The sequence below is a fragment of the Manis javanica genome, chromosome 9, assembly GCF_040802235.1.
Source record: "Manis javanica isolate MJ-LG chromosome 9, MJ_LKY, whole genome shotgun sequence".
In the NCBI taxonomy this organism is placed as follows: domain Eukaryota; kingdom Metazoa; phylum Chordata; class Mammalia; order Pholidota; family Manidae; genus Manis; species Manis javanica.
The window spans coordinates 84,165,861-84,188,327 of NC_133164.1; the positions used below are offsets into that span (position 1 = coordinate 84,165,861).

General features: G+C 36.2%; 1 protein-coding gene across 1 annotated transcript in view; it reads left to right on the top strand.

Moving 5' to 3' along the window:
- The window catches only part of MYOM1 (myomesin 1), a 141,319-nt gene that overhangs the window by 10,824 nt on the left and 108,028 nt on the right, over window positions 1-22,467 (top strand). Inside the window, exons 3-5 of the mRNA XM_037018322.2 lie at window positions 14,261-14,401; window positions 18,183-18,522; window positions 18,939-19,096. Coding sequence (XP_036874217.2) covers window positions 14,261-14,401; window positions 18,183-18,522; window positions 18,939-19,096 — 639 coding nt within the window. The remainder of the gene's footprint in view (window positions 1-14,260; window positions 14,402-18,182; window positions 18,523-18,938; window positions 19,097-22,467) is intronic.

Sequence of the window (22,467 nt, forward strand, 5' to 3'; positions counted from 1 at the left end):
ATTAAGGTATCTTTGATATACACTCTTATGAAGGTTTCACAAGAAAACCAGTGTGGTTATTATATTCACCCTTATTATCAAGTCCCTCCCCCATACCCCATTGCAGTCACTGTCCATCAGTGTAGTAAGATGCCACAGAGTCCCTGTTTGTCTTCTCTGAGCTATACTGTCTTCCCCGTGACCCCACACGCACTATGAGCACCAATCATAATATCCCACAATCCCCTTCTCCCTCCCTCCCCACTCGCCCTCCCCTTTGTTAATCACTAGTCCCCTCTTGGAGTCTTGAGTCTGCTGCTATTTTGTTCCTTCAGTTTTGCTTCATTGTTATACTCCACAAAAGAGGGAAATCATTTGGTATTTGTCTTTCTCTGCCTGACTTATTTCACTGAGCATCACACCCTCTAGCTCCATCCATGTTGTTGCAAATGGTAGGATTTGTTTCTTTCTTATGGCTGAATAGTATTCCATTGTGTATACGTACCACCTCTTCTCTATCCATTCATCTACTGATGGACACTTAGGTTGCTTCCGTATCTTGGCTATTGTAAATAGTGCTGCAGTAAACATAGGGGTGCATATGTCTCTTTAAATCTGAGAACTTGTTTTCTTTGGGTAAATTCCTAAGAGTGGAATTCCCGGGTCAAATGGTATTACTATTTTTAGTTTTTTGAGGAACCTCCACATTGCTTTCCACAATGGTTGAACTAGTTTGCATTCTTACCAGCAATGTAGGAGGGTTCCCCTTTCTCCACATCCTCGCCAGCATTTGTTGTTCCTAGTCTTTTCTATGTTGGCCATCCTAACTCGTGTGAGGTGATATCTCATTGTGGTTTTAATTTGCATTTCTCTGATGATTAGCAAGAGGAGGATTACATTTTAAATATCCATTTTCCTGGACTATTTGGGCTGAGTCTATATAAGATACAGATGATAGATATTTTCATTATCATATAGTTGTTAATATAACTCTTTTTATACTTATTTCCCCAATGCTGTAAAATCTAGTTTTATGAATTTTTATTTTTGAAGATATTTTTACTTTAACTCTCTTGCTAAATGTTATGTTGAAATTATTTTAATTTTATGCAAATTCTTCTTTTAACCACATGTGCAATATTCATATTTATTCATAGTATGGTATATTATGTGAAATATTAGTAATTGAACCTTTGAGCATTTTGATTATTTTATTTAGAAAATATTTGCTTTATATTATCTTTGGAAGACTTAGCCATTTTAGCTATAAAAAGCCTCAGATAACAAATTTTCTATGGGAAATGAAACATTATTTTCCTATACTCAACTTCACATCTTATTCATTCCTGCTATGCATGTATTTATCTTGGTAGGTATTTATTAGTGGCTTGCTATGTTCAAACAACTCAAAGTTCTTGGTAGAAACATGTTTACTTAGAAGTGTTGACCTAGAACAAGAGAGGGAAGAAAATGCCAGTATTTTTTCCTCTGTGTAATGCAGTGTAAAATAAAGCCAACTTAATCCTGGGTATATTTTAGATTTTCTTTTTTTAGACCCAGAGCTAACAGGTGCACATAATGCTCTTTGAACATTTCAGAATCTTCATAATTCCTTAAGGTTATATTTTCACTTTTTCAAGATAGATCAGCTTTTCCCTGTTAAATGAAATATCTCTTTTCAGATTGTGATAATATTGTTGTTAAAACCCCTGTGGTTGGAAATGTAATTCTCTGGAGTGTATGTAAAAACTAGGTTTGATCTATTTTTAACTTCTGCTTTGTAGTTAGATGTCCAGTAGTAAAGTGGAAACTATGGAGATTTATATGTGCTCAGGGCTTGGCTGACCTCAGTAAGTCTTAAGAACAATGACTCGTTCAGTGTCAGTGTCATTATAGGGCAGATTGGTTACCAACTGCATTCTGATCCAAGGGTTATAAAATAAATTCTGGAAGGCTTATTTTAGTGCCTTTATTCTTAGTCACAGTGAGAAAATAAAAATGTAAATTAAAAAAAGTAATTCAGGAAAACAAATGACACAATATTATTGTTTTATGCTAGCAACCCACACATACTATCAGGGATTAAAGGACAAATGGTACTCAGGACCACTGTCCATGAATAGGTTTCAGCAGAGTCTTGCATGATCTGATAATATGGGCAAAATTAGGTGCAGATGAGAATTTTTTTTTTTAAAGACCAAAGCTTTCATCAGATTCTCAGGAAAATTTGAGAGGTCAGAGCCACTACACTAGAAATCTATGTAAAAGTATCAGACAGCGCAGAGTGTGATATGTGGACCCCTTTTTAATGCCAATATTATAAGGAGTTAGGCTGAAATAAGGTAGATGTTTATGGTGAATGTGGTAATATAGAAATCAGGGTACCTTCCTTTTTTGTTTGAGTAAGCTGGATCATGCATTAAGATAGGAATAATAAAATAAATATTTTATTTTACTTGATAAGTAGAAATGAATAACCTCCAAAAACCAGGGAACAATGCAGCACAATTCTTGGATGCTGGGTGGATTTAGAGTTGTATCAACCCTCAATGGTAATGGAAGACATTTAATTGTCTGATTCTAAACAGATTAAAATTCAGCCCATATGATGCAATTCAGCATAGCATCCTCTATACCACTGTATCTTTACAATAACCCTGAGAAGTAGAAAATATTATCCATGTTAAATTGAGGAAACTGGAGACCAAATAAATTAAATGACTTTTCTTACTTACACTAAGTGGTGGAATAGTGATTTGAACCCCCATCCTACCGCAAGTCCCCCTCCCTTTGCATGGGTACCAACTCCCCTTGACCACATGGCCACCAGATATTTCCTGAAGCTTCAATATATAATTTTGCTTTATTCTTACTTTTTTTTGTCATTCTCCTAGAGAAGCTATTGAGCACTCAAATAGCCAGGATTAAAAGCAGAGAACCATAGAGAGAAGGGCACAAATTCTAAGGAAAAAAATCCACCCTAGGGGCATTCATGAATGCCAAACCTGGAACCTTATAGATTCTAATGCGTCACTTAGAAACAGATACAGAGGAGACTCAGAAGGGACTCTAGAAAACAGCAGTTTGGGGAATGAGAAAACTTAGGCATGAGGGAATTGCCCTCGGCACCCTACCTAACTGTAAACAGTGCCCCTCAACTACACTCATATCCTATTGGTCAACTCCTCTCAATTGTTACCCAGATAATAGCTTCTTTTGAAATTACTAGGGTTTGCAAAGAACATGCTCAAACCAATCCTAATACAGACAGCGGATACCAAAGCTAAAGACAGACCATGAAACACAGAAACCGCCATCTTATACTGGTGGGTCTGATTAGAGCAGGGACTGAGGGGAATCTGAAAACTTGTTCCATTTGCCCAGTGTGATTTCAAAAGATGATACCAAAGAAATCTCCTACCCTGTAGACATTTTTGTGTCTTCACCTCTGCTGTCAGCTTTAGATTAGTGTCCATTTTCTGTATATCCATTTCCAGATGTTACAACAATGAGAAATAGATGGCTTTTCGGGTCAAACAGGCCCATGTTAACTTCCAATTAGGCTTGTGACTTCAGATAAGCTAGCTAACTTCTGAGTTTCTCCTCTCCTCTGAGTAAAATGAGGAAAATGATTGTTCCTCATGTTGGGAAGTCTAAAGGAGATAATCATGTAAGGTGTATAGTGAAATAGGTGGCACACAAGGAACACTCAGTGAGGTTTAGGTATTGTTCATTCATTCAGTAAACATTTACTGAACACCTGCTGGGTGCTAAGCACTGCTCTAGCTGCTTGGGATAGATTGCTGAACAAAACTGACAAAGAATCCCTGCCCTCACAGAGCATGTGTGCTAGCATGGAGAAACGGTCCTCACACAATAAATATAACAAAAAAGACATTGAGTTTTATATTATGCTAGAAGGTAATAAATGTTATGAAAGCTATAAAAAATGAGTAGGTAAGAGGGATCAGGTAGTGGGGCAGAGGTGCAGGTTGGAATTTTAAATAGGGCAGTCAGGCCTCATTGAGAAAGTGACATCTGAGCAAAGACATGAGGTAGCTGAGGAAGTTAGCTATGAAGTAATCTGGAGGACAGGTACACCAGGTGTCAGGAAAAGCCACTTCAAGGCCCTTCAGCAAGGAACAGCATTGAGGCTAGTAAGGGAATGGAAGAGTGAGGGGAAAAGTAGGTGGGGAAGATATCAGAAAGGTAGTGGATGGGGCAGGGCTGATCAAGTAGGGCCTTGTGGCCATTGTAAGGACTTTTTATTCTGAGCTACAGGGAAGGAACTGTGGCAACATTTTGAGCAGGAGAATGACGTGATCTGACTCAGGCTGTAACACAATTACTATGGCTGCTATGTAGGCAATAGAGTGTGGTACATAAGCAGAAGCAGGTCATCCAGTTAGGAGGCTAGTGCTGTAGCCCAGGCAGGAACAGATGTGCAGTAAGAAAGGATGTGATGAGCCACAATTTTTTATCTATTAATTATTGCTGAATTCTTAATTCCACCAGATTTTTCCACAGAGCTGCAGCTCCCTTGGCCACATAATTTTGAGACTGCAAAAAGATCCATGTAGATTTTCCATACACAGTGAATCTTCAGAGACTCTAGAGAGCTCGATGATGGTAAAGCCATTTGTTTATTCTCCATTCCCCAAAATTCTAAACAAGTACCTTGTTCTATTGTTAGTGCTTTTTATGGTATTTGGTAAGAAAACACCTACAATAACCATGATTGTATGGGGATTTGAGTCCATCTACAGATTCAAGTGGCTGAATCTGAATTATAAAAAATTAGTGTACCAATAGACCATTATGGGAAATGAAGTTTGCTTGTAAAGCTGCTGATATATCATGGTATATTCTTATCTTTCCCCCTCTAGAAATCATCTAATAGCCTCTTCTCTAAATCCAAGCTTGCCTGTTATATATAAGGAAAAAGCACCATAGTTTCTGGGTAGCAAAAACCAGTACAACATTCTGGGATCTGTCTTTCAGAATTTAAGTACCAAGAAAATGTTAAGTCACTTTACTTCCTATGTGATAGGAGAAGGTACAGGAAACTCTAACAAAAGCAGAAAGGCCAGTCACTTGTTTTTGTTTGTTTTTTCAGAAATGGACAGATTTAATGCCAGTTACTTCTTTTAAAAAGGCAATGTTATATTCTAAATCCTAAAGACAAACCCTGAGTCCAGAGAACATAGCTCCTCTCATCATGGATCAATCTCCTGCCTCCGCTTTCACTTCTATAAATGTGTGACTTGTTTTGCAGAGAGAGAAACATCATCTCTGGTTATACCAGTTTCATGTAATCAGCAGCTTGTAGATCCATAGGACTGTGGGATGTTAAAGCAGGAAGAGACCAAAAGCTCATCTAATTCAAGCCCCTCCTTTCACAGATACATACACTGAAGCCCCAGAAAAATGGGATCCATTCCTGCTTCCTGTCCTTTACATTGTAAATGTTATTTGCCAGGCTCTTTTGCAGGTTAAATTCAGTTTAGGTGATACAAGGTACCCCCAGGATGGCATTAATCTCCCAATGGCAGGTGAGAATGAAGGCATGTCCTTTAACAAAGTAGGAATAATGAGTCAGCAAAAGATGGAGGAGGGGCAAAGCTGTACCTCCCTGGGCTCGGAGGTGAAATGCTGCCTCTGCCCCTGCTGGCCAGGCAGCGAGGTGTAACTTAGCTTCGCTGAAGACATCTCTGAACTCTGGAAGCCCAAGGCAGCCGTTGCAACAGGCTTGACCTTTTCCACAGCAGCCTCTCTAGATGAAACAAGAAAAAACAGGAACACCTCAAATGAGGAAGATAACTTTCATGCCGCTTCCAGTCAACCGCAGCAACTATCCTCAAAGTGGGGTGGGATGTCGGTTACTTGTCAATAAGTAATTAAAACTAACTTTTACAAACCTTGGACCACAGCCTTAGATTCTATGTGGAATCTCCTGATACCATCATCAGGTGTCCTGTATAATATAATATATAGGAAATATGGAGTAAACTCTTTGCTTCTACTTAAAAAAAGGCCATAATCTAGTAATGTTAATTTTAAAATAGTCAGAAAGGGTAGAATATAATCAGTGTATGTAGATAACCACAAGAGATCTAAATCTCTGTGATTTATCTACCCGCCTTTTCTAGAATACATGGCTGTTCTACATTCATGTTGAGAAGCAATTCAGACCCCCATAGTATTTGTTTTTGGACCACGGCCATACATTATCTGTGGAAAGTTACTGAAAAAAAGAATAAATACTACTTGTCAGTGGAAATTTAAATAATGGAGAAAGTGAAGCAATAAATAGAAGAGAAATTGTGGTTACATTCCTATTTAAGTAACTAAAATTTTTTTTTAAACTGATAAATGAGATATTTCTGTGGCCAAGAGAGTAAAATGAAGAGAGATAAAAAAGACAAGTATAAGGTAAATAGTGCAAAAAAAGAAAAGAAACACCAGGGACTCTTTATTTATTATGGCACTACATGTCAGTAAATTTCAAGGGTGATGTTGGTCAAAGTAAATTCATGCTTGTATATTACAAGAAGCTTTTTCTGCAAAATACATTAGCAAAAAAAAAGGGGGCTCAAAGGCTCCTACTTACCCACTAATTTTGATGTTTTTCTGAAATAAGTAGCTTCTTATGAAGTTAACATCTTATGATGTTTTCCTCCATAAGTGTTCAGACTGGAAAACAAGAATTACAAGGTCAGTAAGTGTTGAGGCTGACATGATACCCATATCAAAGGAGGAACATAGACCAAAGCTTCTCTGGATCAAAAGTAGATGGAAACCCTTTCACAGAAGCCCAGAGAAAGTATTGTCTTTCAGGTTTTGCAAGAGGGGAGAATGTGTTTGAAAAGTAGAAATGAGGAAAGAGACTGCAAACTCCAAGTTCTTGTTCCTGTCCCTCCCAGGGGTTCTGAAGATGAAAGAGATGTGACTTCTGATACAGAGCCCTGATGAGGAGTGGCTGACTAAGTAAGCAAAGACAGCTAAGAAGGGCAGTTTTCTAGAAGCTGACCCATAGTTCACTAAAACAACTGCATTGCCCTCCTTCTGGTAAACAGCTAAGCATTCTGTCTATATGCAAAAAGTACTATATTGTAAATAGATATGAAGACCCAGTTTTAAAGGAAAATTGGTCAGCTCTTCTGTGGCCACTCAGTGAAGTCTAATGACAACACATAAATGAGCCGTGAGAACTGAGCTTTTATTTCTAAGCCTTTGTTCATAACCACTCTGTCATCCTGGGATGACCTACCCATCTTTTAATGTCCAGCCCTTCCACAAAGAATTCCCTAACAACCCTAGACAGAAATCGGCTCCAAGCCTGTGAATTCAACTTCTGTTTGCACTAGTCTTTCTGCTTATCTTTCTGCCTTCCATCTGCCCTTCCATCTTTTCTTCTTTGATTGACATAATACAGTGAATGAGGCTTGGTAGCATTTACTCCCCTACAAGACTGTAAAGCTCTCAGAAAGCAGGGGTATTTATCTTCCTATCCCTGTCCCAGTTTCAAGCACAGTATTTTGTTCACAGTGGATGCTGAATAAGTTTTCTGGTGAACACGTGAAATTGTTACAGAAAGTTAAAAAAATAAACTTGTGAAAATTTCAGTGGCACTCCAACATTATAACACATTCTAGAAGGCTATAGTTCAATAATGTTTGAAGTCAACTTTCTCCTGTTCTTTCTAAAACATGAGCTGGGTCATACAGTAAGTTATGTTTAACTTCATAAGAAACTACTCAGTTGTTTTCCAAAGTGACTGTACCATTTTACATTTCTATGGCAATGTATGAGGATTCAAGCTTGCCCACATTGGTTATTTTCTTTTTTCTTTTATCTTCTTATTTATTTCTGTAACCATTCTTATGGGTGTGTAGTGGGGTCTCATTGTGGTTTTAATTTGCACTTTTTAATGACTAATGATGTTAACCAGTAATTGCTTACTGGCAATTTGCATTTCTTCTTTGGTAAAATGCCTATTCAAATCTTTCGTCCATTTTTTAATTGGATTTTTCTCTGCTTATTACTGTTATCAGTTATTTAAGTATTTTATATACAAGTCCTTTATTGATAGATGTTTGCAAATATTTTCTCTCATCTATACCTTGTTTTTTCATTCTCTTAACAGTATCTTCTCAAAACCAGAACTTCTAAATTTTAATGACATTCAATTCAATTTTTTCTTTTTGAATCATTCTTTTGATGTATCTCGGAACTCTGTGGCTCAACAACATGAAGAGTTTCTCTTATCTCCTAAGAGTTTCATAATTTTAGCTTTTACATTTAGAAATATGATCTGTTTTTAATTAATTTTTTCTGATATTGAGTAAAATTCTAAATTCATCCTTTTCCATGTGGACATACAATTGTCGCAGCACCATTTGTTGAAAAGACTATCCTTTACCTCTTAAATTCCTTAGCACCTTTGTCAAAGTTCAAGTCACCATAAATAAAAGGGTTTATTTATGGACTCTCAGTTCTGTTCCATTGATCTGTATGCTTGTCCTTATGCCAGTAATATACTGTCTTAATTACTGTTGCTTTATAAAAAGTTTTGAAATTGGAGACTGTACATTCTCAAACTTAATTCCTCTTTACAAAAACATTTTGCCTATATAGTTCCTTCATATTTCCATATAAATTTTAAGATTACCTTGTCAATTTCTACATAGAAAAAAGTCTAGTGGGGTTTTGATAAGAACCATGTTGAAACTGTAGATGAATTTTGTGCCATCTTAATAATACTAGGTCTTTCAGCCCATGCACATGGAATATTTACTTATTTAGGTATTTTTTCAGTAGATTGTAATAATGTTAGAGCATAATAATGCTTTGTAATTTTCAGTGTACACATGTTATACATCTTTGTTACATTATTCCTAAATATTTTACTATTTTTGGTACTATTGTGAATGGAGTTGTCCTAATTTTATTTCACAGTTTATTGTTAATATCTAGAAATATAATTCATTTTTGTGTTTTGATTTTACATCTTGTGACCTTACTGAACTTATTACTATGTGTATGTGCATGTGTGTGGGTGTGTCTATTAGGATTTTCTACATATGCTGAATTTTGTCAAAAACTTTTTCTGCATCTATTGTGATGCGTATGTGAATTTTATTATTTATTTTATTAATATGGAACATTGCACTCATTTATTTATTTTTAAATGTTAAATCAACTTTACATTTCTGGGATAAATTCCACTTGGTTTTATATGTTGCTGGATTCAGCTAATATTTTGTGAAGGATTTTCATATCCATGTTCATGAGGGGTATTGGGCAGTTGTTTTCTTTTATTATTATAATGTCTTTGGCTTTGATAATACTGGCCTTATAGAATAAGTTGGGAAATGTTCCCTTCTCTGTTTTTGAAAATATATGAAAATTATTTTGGTATTGTCTGTTCTTTAAATATTTGAAGGAATTCACCAGTGAAGCCATTTGGTCATAGGATTTTCATTGTGCAAAGATTTTCAATTACTGATTCAATTTATTTGTTATCAGTCTGTTCAGATATTTTATTTCTTCTTGAATTAGCTTTGGTAATTTGAATCTTTATAGGAATTTTTCCATTTCATTCAAGGTGTCTCATTTTTCGGCATAAGTACATCTGTCATATTTCCTTGTGAGCGTCTGTAGGGTTGATAGTGATGTAGCCTCTTTCATTCTTGATTTTGATGTGTGTCTTCATTCTTTTTTCATGTTTAATCTATTGAAAGTTTGTCAATTTTCTCAATCTTTTCATGAACTAACTTTTGTTTCACTGGTTTTATCTATAGTTGTTCTATTTCATTGACTTCTCTAATCTTTATTATTTCTCCTTTCTGCTTGTTTCATGGTTACTTTTTTCTAATTTCTTACAGTAGAAACTTAAGTTATTAATTTGAGACCTTTGTTCTTTTCTAATTTAGACACATAAAACTATAAACTTTCCTATATCCAGTGCTTTAGCTATAACCCATAAACTTTGATATATTGTGGTTTTGTTTCCATGTAGTTCAAAGAAACTTTGTGTTAAATAGATATTTTTAATGAAGTGTTTTATTTCTGTGTTTCTTGACTGTATTTTTAATTATTTTGCTAGGGATTGCTTTAGGAATTATAATACACATATTAACTTATTACTAACTATTTCATATTTATACTAACTTAATACCAGTAAAACATAGAAACTTTGCTTCAACATAGCTCTATTTCTTCCCCTAGCATTTCACTTTATGTAAAGTTTAAGGAGTTTTTAATGCTTTATTTTCAGCAGGACTGTGATATAACCTGGATTATTATTGAACTAGATGATGTCATAACCTCAGTTTATGTGCAAATTCAGGAATTGCAAATGAACATCAGAGCTGTTAAGGGCAGTATGATGTAGTGTTATGTTTTCCAAAGTGGGGAGTCCATGAAGACAAACCATAGAAGTGTAGGAAGAAATAGTATTGTATTCTATTTTTAAAAAACTGAATTTAGAGTTTATATTTTTTCTATTGATTGAATGGTTCATAAAGTAAGAATATTTATACAGTAGTATATGCATAGAACTTACAAATAAATAAATATATGTAGGTGGCATATCCCCACAGTCTTTGGGTGGAGAGTACTCAGTCACAAAAGCTAAAAAAACACTGGCATAATGAAAAGAACTAATTAGATGGTTGCTACTCCTAGTTCAGCTGTTAACTTGCTTCGTGAACATGTGTGAGTCACAAAGACACTACAGGTCTTCTACATCTATAACATGAGGAGCCTGGCACAAATATCCCTGAGATATCTCCCCGCTCTAGAATTCTGTAAGTGGTTTTTGTCTTCCTTTTCCTGTCACAGATAAATATGAAGTTGTAAAAGCAGAAGGTTATCTTTTTGTTGTTGTTGAGTACAGATCTTCCTTGTGTTGTTACCTCCCTATGAACCCGTCGTAAATTGAAAATATTGTAAGTAGCAATTCATTTAGTACACCTAACTTACTGCATATCACAGTTTAGCCTAGCCTACCTTAACCATGCTCAGAAAACTTACATTAACCTATTGTTGGGAAAAATCATCTAACACAAAGTCTTTTTATAATAAAATGTTGCCTATCTCATGTAACTTATTGAATACTGTACCAAAAGTGAAAAATAGGATGGTCGGTCGTATGGGTATGGAACGTTGTAAGCATACTGGTTGTTCACCCTTATGATTGTGTGGCGGATGAGGAGCTGCAGCTAGCTGCTGCTTCCCAGCATCACCAGAGAATATCACACTGCATATCACTAGCCTGGGAAAACATCAAAATTCAAAATTCAAAGTACGGTTTCTACTGCATGTGTATTGCTTTCACACCATCATAAAGTTGAGAAATGTTAAGTCAAACTATTGTAAATCAGGGACCATCTGTACTGGAATTGGATGGAGGTCTAAGCCTATTTCAGAGTTCCTGGAATGTTGCCACAGACAGTTTTGTGTCCCTTGGCTACATCCCTTCTCTGTGTTGCTACTGATCGTAGATGTGATGATATCACACATACTATGATATTTCTTTAAATTCTGCTATTTATAGGCATGTTAATGGAGGATATACCACAATTAGCAGCAGAGTACAAAAAGATGTACCTAGACATAGGTACAGATGCATGGGTACACATGTGCACACACAAATCAATCCTTAATTATTGCTTAATTTCATTGCCTTGATAAATTGAAATTCAGAAAGTTTCAAGATTTAAGCTGTATACATAAGAAACATTAAATGTTAATTTTAATAGTTAAAAGACTCACACAGATCCATCCTATTGTTTAGTGTCTTCTCAGAAACTGATTTAAAAGACAGAGGATTATTTTCAAAATTTAGATATAACTAACAGCCTAAGAGGTTAGCAAGACCTTACTTAGCCCTTTGATTTAAGTTCGAAGACATTTAAGTTTTACATATTCTATTTAAATCCTCTAAAAATATTATTCAACTTTAAAATTGTTAGAGTAAGATTTTAGAGGTCAATGTTCATGGGCATAACAAAACAAACTATTGATGGGTTTTCTTCAAATAATTAGTTACACTGATGATTACCTAGTCAGTCCCTTAAAAGTTTGGGTTTCTGATTTAGTTTTGTTTGTCAGCTTCAATAAATGATTTAGCATTACTCAGTAGTCTGTTATAGTATTTGAACATCTAATCCTTCACATACTCTTTTTTATTAGGATTCAAAAGCCTGAAGAAACTTTAGAGAGCAGAACAAAGACTTGTTTTTTTCTAAATATTTTGAATTTCCTAAATAATGCTATATAATACATAACATCATAATTCTTTTTGTGAAGTCTTTTGTCCCAAATAAAATAGAAAATAGAAAATGATGACAGTGCCATGAATCTTAGCCATGAAGTTCAACTATTAATTTACCTGTGAGAATGCAGTAATAACACTATGGCACTTTCTATGTAAATACTTCATTTTAAAGATTTAACTTGAGGGGAAAATGATAGAAAAAAGGAGCAACAATACAACAAGAATGACAAATCGTAGCTGTTTTGATATAAATACACTGAAAATATGAGCTCTTGAGAATATTACTGAAATGAATGAAAGTAAAAAGAAAGGAGCAAAAAGAGAAAACAGGAGAAAAATTAGAAAATGCAAATGTTCTGTAAGTAGAAAAAACAGAAATTCTTAAACTCCTTAATTTTATTTTGAATGGAATTAAAGGGGTGCAAGAAAATAGCACTTTAAATTTAGACCTGTGAAAGCACAGCCTGTACTTTGTAACCTGCTGGGGGTATAGAGTGTAGTCATTTTCTTGTGCCTGGAACAGCCAGCCAGGAACAAATTTCACTAATCCACAACCTTGAATTCAACCACTCCACAACCTTGAATTCAAGGTTCTAACCTTTAATTTTAATGCTGATCATGAATAAGAGCTATTCACCCTGAGGGAAGAAGAGGTTTGCCATTTCTATGCCACCACCCCAGTCCAGGGATTAAAGGCAGTAGCTCATCCTATACCCCCAGGCCCAGAGCCACTGTCCCTGTGCTTCCTAGAGGCCCCACAGTTCTGTGCTTCTTATTTAGCAGAGAATAAGTTTACTTGCATAATTGTGTATCCATTTTGTACTATGCATATGTTTGGCCTGCCCACTGCTTTTGATTTAGGTGATCTTGCTTTACCGAGTGCTTTTTAAAAATTGGGAAATGGTCAAAGTTTGAGTGATTTGGAAGGTTTTTCTGTTTCACTGGGCAGCTTGCTTTTCCCATGCCACACCACTCATGTGCTTCACTTTCTTTTCCGATTCTCTAGACCAGGGGCCTTTTTAATATTGACTTGTTATTTTAGAATCATTTCAAATCTACAGAAAAGTTACAAGGCTAGTAAAGAGTTTTCATTCAGCTTACCTATTGGGAACACCTTTAGGCCAGGGGCATTTAACCTGAGTCCATGGATTGGCTTCAGATAGTCCATGAACTTCTGAAATGTATGCCAAGTTATATATGTTTGAGTGAAAATACATTTTATTTCATCAAGAACTATATAGACTTAAGATTGTACTTTTTGTTTCATTAATCCTTTTTCTCTAGGTGCAATCTCTGCTGCCATGTTTTCTGTGCCACTAAATACATTGTTTGGTTTATTAGAAGACGAGCTACCTACCTCCCTGTGCACCTTTGCATCAGTGAGCATGGGTGGATTCTTTTGTGCAACAGAACTGACCAAGGCGTTCTTTATCACACCCCTGTGGTTGTCTCGAGTCACTCCAGAGACACTGTGTGTTCATATCAACATATTATCTGGTGTTGATGAGCTTGGTGTTCCTTCAAACAGAGGAGTCTGTCTACACTCCATAAAGGCCTCAAAGCCAAACCTAGGGGCCCTGCATCAGAAACACTTGAGCTCCCTCTACAGAAAATTTTGCATTTTACCAATCCCCTAAAAGGATTTGGATGCAGTATGTATCCAAACCATCTATACAGCCTGCCTAAACATCAAACATCAACTTAACAGAAAAAGGTATTTGGAACTATTACAAGAGCACTGCTGTTTTCCTGTGAAACGTTAAGGGGCATAAAGCTATGACATTACTATAAACCCATTTTCCTCTTGAGTCTGCATCGAGTGCGTTATTTGAGGGCTTTCTCACTCTGCTTTAGTTCTAGAGATGAAAGATGATTATAACATTAGAGAACTAGTATTCTGTGAAACTTTCCCCAAGTTAAAACTTCTTTTTGTAAGCATTTTGCGTATTTTAAGTGCATTTTTTTGGTCATTGCCTAATATTAGGGGTTTTGTTTCAGATTTACAGATTCCAGTGTGATGTTAGGAGATTATTCATCCAAGTTGAGTCTCCAAACAAAGAGAGCCAAGAAGAGCCTTCTGTCTGGGGAGGAGAAGGAAAATCTGCCAAGTGACTATATGGTGCCCATTTTCTCAGGACGGTGCGTATACATTCTCTACCTGGCTTTGGTCATTAGAAAATGGAGAGTAAATGTTGTCAGGTAAAAATAATAATTGCAGCTAACATTTATTGAGTAGTTAGGAAAAGTCTGAGGAACCATGAAACCCTGTAGTGAGGGAGGTGTTGCTGTAAAAATTTTGCCATCTTATGATTAGCACACATAATGTAGGGGGGTCACGGGGAAGGCAGTATAGCACAGAGAAGACAAGCAGTGACTCTGTGGCATCTTACTACACTGATGGACAGTGACTGCTGTGGGGCATGGTAGGGGACTCGATAATAAGGGTGAATGTTGTAACCACAATGTTGCTCATGTGAAACCTTCATAAGATTGTATATCAGTGATACCTTAATAAAAAATAAACAGTGAACTACAAAAAAGAAATGTTTGCCATCACACAGGATGGCTACAGGACAAAAGAGAATGATAAGGAACTTAATTCTAGTTATGTAACCAGTTGAAATTAAAAGGAAAACATTGGATCCTCATGATTGGACACTATATATAGCCACTACAGGTGAAATAGAAAGAAATGTTCAAAATTATAAAATGATGGGTGAACTAAAAAAAAATCAGATGATATATTTAAGTAAATGGAAATCATCTTGGTTGCCAGTGTAGTTTTAATTATTATTCATTAAGAAGAAAAAAAACCTTAGATAACAGACTAAATGAAAGAATTGCATCATAATTTGAATGCTTGGCTTGTATTTGTTTAATGTGAAATAGTTGACTGTTTTGAGGTAAACTTCAAAATAATCACTAAATTACAAATCTGTTAATACAAAATTTCTGTGTTTATAATGAAAAGGTATTTTTAATTATAATATTCAAAGGAATCTTGAAAGGGAAGTTGTCTGGGACACCAAATTAAAGTTTAATGGGAATTTTTTGAGCCTTCCCTGTTCATTTTCCTTTGAACAGAGAATCATTCATAGAACTACAGTGATACTCCAAACAAGGCCAGAAATCCTCTCAGGGCAGATGCTGTCAGGAAGTTACCCAGACAATAATGTCACTTTTGGGGGCCTATTTCTTTTCTCCTGTGTTTTCCTTCCCATTCTTCTCCAACAGTTGCTTTTGGAATTAGAGACTAATATCATAATTGCTCTGAACTCAGGAGGGTAAGAGGATACATAATATTCTAGTCTTAGCTTTTTCTTTGATATCTTTGATATCTCTGATTTTTTTAGAAGTAGATTTTCCATTGAAACGTGATGATATTGCCAAGTATATTTGCCCAGACTTGGCCTCTTCACAGTTACTTTAATATATGCTCATATTCCTTACAAGAGATGGCTAAGCTAGAGAAGAAAAGATTTCATTTTCTGCTTTTTTCCTACTTTGTTTTTTAAAAAGCATTTAAAAACCATATCAACTGAGCATTAACTGGCATGGCATGCCTCTCCATATGGGCATGAAATGAACCTTCTTACTTTCAGTGTCTTCTCTCTCCCCATCAAACTATTTTGCCTCCTCAAGGCCAGGCTCAAGAAATGATAATTTATGAAATTAACTGCAGTAAAAGAAAAGGTGAATAAAAATCCATCTTCTGGGTTCTGTTGCTTGTTTTCCTTTATTTTTTATATGGAGCCATCTCTTTTATTCTATTACTATGTTGAAATGGGTGTTGGCAGTGTTAACAATCTAAGAAGAGGATGGGAAAGAAATGAACCTTTGTTGAGTACCTGTTGATTACTGGGAATCATACTAGGTGCTTTGTATAAACTGTCTTGCTAAATCCTCAGTACAGGCTTGGAGACCTATTAGTATATCAGCTTTTGGACAAGGAAATCAAGGCTCAATAACTTGCTGAAAGTCACATAGCTGGTAGTGGAAGAGCTGAGACTTTGCATTTTAGAGTCTCCCTAGAATTGGCCAGTGCAACACACATGCATTCAGCAATTATACTGCATTTCTGGAAAACACTGTTTCTTCCAGATGGCACTTGAAAGTTTTACTTCTTATACTCTGATAAGTTGAGTCAACTTTGTTATCACTGACATACACCTATATTTACTTTAAGAAGAATAAACCTGCTGTCCTGGGTCAAAAGTATTTTTTTAATTGTATTTGAATTCTCATGTGAAATAATTACATTTTTTTCTGAGGTTGAGCTTATTTGTAAATGGAAAAGGCAAGGAGACTGTGACTCCTTTCTGTCTTTTAGAACCAAATCAACATGTCCACTGTTACAGGTAATGTGAGCTTAAGTTTATCTTAGAGTTGTTTCAACACACAGCAAGACTAGCATTGAATATAATCCATTATTATTTATATTTATCATCTTTCAAAGCTCATTTCATATCTCTGTATTGTATTTTAACCTCTATAGACAATTCCAGGCAGATTCTCATGATGATCTGCTTTATGTTCACTTATGAATTCATTCATTTCCAATCTCAGTTTTAAAAAAAATAGAGATAATTATGTTAGGACACTAAGCTAAAAATCTCCATCTTCCTTTTTCTCCCTCTACATTATAGTGGATATATTACTGACTTTCTCAGTGGAGACTAACTTATTAATATATGGAGACATAGAGATAAGGAAAAGGCAATTAAAATTTACTAAGTTTAGTAAGAAACAAAGTGGACTAATCTTGTCTAACAGATGTTTTAGTGATATTCCATGAGAAATTTCATTCTTGGGAAAATATTAATCCTATTCCTCAGCAAACTACATAGATTCAGGTGCCAGGAACTTGTAAAGACAATGGCAATGTTTGCTTAAATTTTGAAGTAATTATTCTTACAAGACAAGCAAATGTACAATCCTATCTTAAGAGATCCAAGGAAATTCAATTTCAAGAGAATCTTCTATAGAGTCAATGTACTCCCTCACTGAAACATCCAATAGGGTTGACAACAAAGGTACTGAAGGAGGTTAAAAGTGATCCAAATATTTTTAACAGCATTAATAAATCCCAACACAATTCCAGCAGTAACTACTGCATTAGGCACAGCACTTTGGATGGTACCACTCACCTGCTATTATCGTCAGTCACAAAAACAAGTCATATTGATAAATAGCACCACTTCAATTTCTAGGTTGATCATCTCTTCTCACCAGGGCTCTGTGCAAGCACACATGAAGATTGTCATATTATATGACTCACACATAACCTTTAATATCTTAGAAAGAACCCCATTAGGCCAAAGAATCTTGTGTAAATTTAGAACTTATTCATGTATGCAATAGCTTTTGGCTATACATTATATCAGCTGAGTTATAGAATCCAGATCAAGCACACAGTAACAGGATCACAGCCATACAAACTATATATCTCATTCTACAATATCTTTTCTGGAAGGAAACTTGTAACTTAACCTTTTATAATAGACTCAACCATATTCAAACAAAACCTTATTTATACTAAGGAAATCATGGAAATAACCTCAGGCAAGTTATCTAATTGTGAGCCTTGGGTATATCTAAAATAGATACTGTACTGTATATCTAAAATAGAAATGATACTGTTTTACCTCATTGGGTTGTTGTGAGGATAAATGAGATTATGCATGTAAAAAGCACTTGGCAAGTACCAGAGCAATAATAGGTATTATTGGTATCATCATTTTTTAAGGTGAAGGTCACTCCTATGTGTGAAGAGTTAGCTCCTGATTTGCCAAGTTTTTCGGTCAGGTTTTCTTTGGTCATGGCACACAATGTCTGAAGTCTGGCTCTGAACGTAGTAAAAATTAAGCAATCTTATTACTGCCATCCACAATGTATGTGTTTTGCTGCTATTATATTTTAGCCAAGTACATGTCAGCGGAATTACAGACACAGAAGAAGAAAGAATTAAAGAAGCTGCTGCTTATCTAGCCCAAAGGAATCTTCTTGCTAGTGAAGAAGGAATCACAGTGTCCAAACAGTCCACAGCGTCCAAACAATCCACAGTGTCCAAACAGTCCATGGCGTCCAAACAGTCCACAGTGTCCAAACAGTCCACGGTATCCAAACAGTCCACGGCATCCAAACAGTCCACGGTATCCAAACAGTCTGTGTCCACTCTTCATCAGGAGGAAGCTTTTGAGAAGAAATCAAGGAAAGTTGCAATTCGAGAAAAGGCTGAACACCTGTCACTGAGAAAAACTGTAAGAAAAGACAGTTTAATAAAACTAGCAAAAGCGGAAATATATGTAATATGTGTGTGTGTGTGTGTGTGTGTATAGCTTGATTCAAATGGAGAAATAAAACTAAAGACAACAAATTTTTTTTTAAAAAAGGGGGAAGACATCAAACTCTATGGGTCAAAGAAAAACTTAATAGTTTTAAACTCCATGAAATTTTAGATTCTACAGAAATTAAGGTTCTGAGAAACCTAAGAAATCTATCTTAGGAAAGTCAAGTGCATTGCTCAAGCTCAACATGTTCATAAATGATCTATCTGTTTTTAAAGAGGAAAGTAGAATGCATTTGATCTAAATACAAAAGTAAGGCTCCAAATGGAAAAATGATAATTCTGGTTTCTACTTGCTCTGACTTCATAATATTTTGATGTTTTTTGCAGTTAGAAGAAACCGACGCCTATCATAGGAAGTTGAATGAAGATCATCTTCTCCATGCTCCTGAGTTTGTCATTAAACCCCGTTCCCACACTGTTTGGGAGAAAGAAAAAGTAACATTACACTGCTCTGTATCTGGCTGGCCAGAACCTCGTCTCACATGGTATGTTATCTTTTTGAAAACTACTCATAGAATGGATTACACAGTTAATTTTACCTCCAGTATTTTACATTCAACATTTTGAATATACAAGAGTCAATGAAAGCACCTACAAGTTTATATAGCTTTTTTAAATAGTGAGAAAAGAATATTGGGATGAATATTTTATAAATGAGAAGAAAGAACAATCTTGCACACATGATACATTATGATACTTTATAATCCTATTATACAAATGGATCTTTATAAAGTGTCAAATTGCAGTCAACATATTTACGTGCAAAGAAAATATATGTCTCTGACTCTAGCTATGGACCTTAAAATTGAAATAAAAATTTATTTCCATTAGAATATAGGTATTATTTTGTGACCAGAAGCAATACTGCTTTTTACAGAATAATTAAAACCCAGAGGGCTCGATCTCTACTAACATGAGTTGAGGTCTCAGCATGCTTTCTAAAGCCAAACAAAAGAGGGAATTGGAAAGGAGGTATTGCTCAATCTCGAGTTTAAGAAATTTTCTTTCCATAAAAGAATAGTCACCCCTTTTCTCATTCTATTATACATCATATTGCAGTTGTCCATGACTTTGTGATGTGTAAACTCAGAACTTTCCTGCTGTGTGCCGTGAATGCTGGCCACAGACAGCGGGATCAAAATGACTGAGCCAACCTGGAGAGATGTTTGCCATTTATCCTCTGAAAGGGGTATTGTGCATGCTGTTTCCTAATTACGATCGTATGATGGTAAATGCACTCATATTGCAGTGTCGCAGCATAACCACTGTGTGGAAAGCATCACCCCAGGCAGAGCGCCTGCCTCCTCTCCTTTCTTTTCCATTGTCTGTAATGTCAGCGCTGATGGAAGTAGTTACCTGTCTAAGGTTATTCTTAAGGAGCAGGTGGTGAATCTTTTAGAAATCCACCTATGATATCAATCTGATTGTGATGATACTGCACTTACTTATAACTTTTCTTGTATTTAAACTCTTGTCAGTGTTTTTGAATTTGATAACCAAAGAAAGAAAACCGAAGCCAGCTATATTATCAAGGCACATAATTTATGGTAGAGATGAAAAATGTAGGAAGATATTTCAATAGAAATGAAGTTTTAAAAAATCCATTTACTAGCTTTAAAGTGTAAGGATACTATGGTAACTTAGGATCAATCTGTCTTTGCCCCACCATTCTCTGGGACTATGGAGTTACACAGCTTAACCTGCTAAAGGGACTTGGAAAACCAATTACTTAACACCTCAAAAAATATCCAAACTCTCCTATAGAAATGCATTAAAAATAACAAATTTTCAGCTCCAAGAAATACATTTTGATAAAAATTCCTCTTCTTTCATGAGTTAATATGTATTACAAGTGAATCATTGGAGTCCTTAATCAAGAAGATATATTTATTAGACTGTGTCCTACATCTGTTTTCCTGCTTTTTAAAAGTTAAAGATAATTTTCAAAAGGATACAAAGTAATTTCTAGGAGTTAAATATTAATTTATTAAGCATTTAGTTATTCTGTTAAATACACAGAAACTATGAAACAAACATGTCATGTACCATTGGTGGTATTAAGCCAGAGTGATGTGGTTACACAATGGCAGAGCTCAAACTCTGTTGGAGATTAAACTTAGTTCTTATTTTGTTGGCTGGAAAAGGAGTGATTTAAAAACAAACAAAAAAGGTAAAAATTCCCCACAAAAGTATGAGATGACCAAATAGTTGACCCTTGGAATCCCAGTTAAATTGGAAAATAGAAATCCTGCCAGTTTTTAGCTATCCTCACTAATGGGGCTGAGAATAACTAGTATGATGGGCAGCCCCCGCTCCCCTGCCCCAAATCTTCACATCTGGCTTTGAAATATTTGTTTCCTTAACATGTGAATATTGTGTCCTAGGGGCTCATTTTGAACAAAATTGAAGGCAAGAGACCAAGTTTGTCTCAGGAACGAATGAGAGACTGTCCATATACTAGAACATTCTTCCAGTAGGGACAGATCACACCTTTTCATAGAAAGTTCTGTTGCTTTGAAAGTCAAGTGAAAAGTAATATGAAAACAAAAGAACAATGGACCACTTAAAAAGACAATTAACCATACTTAGCAAGATTGCCCCTGGATAAAGCTGAAATTTGGACAGTCAGCTAGCAGATAACTGCAAACTGGCTATGGCAATAGACAAGGTCAGATCCAGGTTTTGTAGGACATGAACCTTATACAATTTGGAGGACACTCTTTGCAAAAGAATACAAAGTTAGTAGTATAAATTAGGCATTGAGCCTTGCAGGGATCTGTGCTGTGAAAGACTATGAAACTTCAGCTTCATTGGCTTCAAGGGAGTTAACTCCTATGAGGGGTATGGTACCTCTTAAAGAATAATCATTAAATGAAGCTCTGACTTACTTTGCAATGCTGGCATGGAGTATGCAGTCTTCAGTAAGCAGCAGTCCGCTCAGTGAGCAGGGAACCCACACACAACACAAGCAAGAACCAAGACTGGTGGTGATTGCTTTCCTGCATTTAGCAATTTGTTACCCAACTTCAACTTCCTGAGCCTGACATGGAGTAAACTATGAAAGAAACAACTGGGAACAACCTTCCTCAGTAGAAGAAGGTAAAAGACAGGAGTAAGTGTGCTGATGCTCCATGCAGTCGTGCTGCCTCCACTGGCAGCAGCTAGGTCCTTAGCCACGTCTCTATAAGGCCTATGTGCCTGGGGCCTGGCTCCTCACTTAGGGCCCTTTCCAGAGAGGGTTTGGTTCCAAGTTTCCACTAGGCACCCTCAGGTCTTGAGTCCCCAAGGTCTGACATGATACGGACACACGGCAGCTGCTCTTCGGCCAACCCCAGGTACTGACCACATCTATCTAAATGGCATCTACTGGTTCCCCGGAGAGCCCTGAACGGCAGGAGCACACGTCACTCATCAGGGTCAGGAGTGGAGGCATGAGGAGCCTTCTCTAGTTCCTGTATTCCCTATTCCCAACTTGTGTGTGTGTTTTTAAACTGATTTTGTGTGCCAGGTGGTCACATTAGAAAAGTCATGGATACTTACTGGAGAAAGGGATTAAGGCAAGAAGTTGGTAGTCCTGGAGAGCAAGGAAGGTGAAGTAACCCTGGGAGCTGCACAGCACCGCTTGGACTCAAACTTTGTGGAGATGGGAACATTTTTGGCCAAAAGCCAAATCAAATGTCACTCACTTCTGTGATCAAGTAGCACATGCCACAGCCTTTGGTGTCCTGTTTCTCTTGTTACGCTAAAAGGAACTACTGAAAACACCTCAGCACATGAAAAAACTGAGCTACAGGGAGCGTCTGTCAAGTGAAATTGCCCAAACCAGTTTATTCATTACATGATGATCAACATGTTC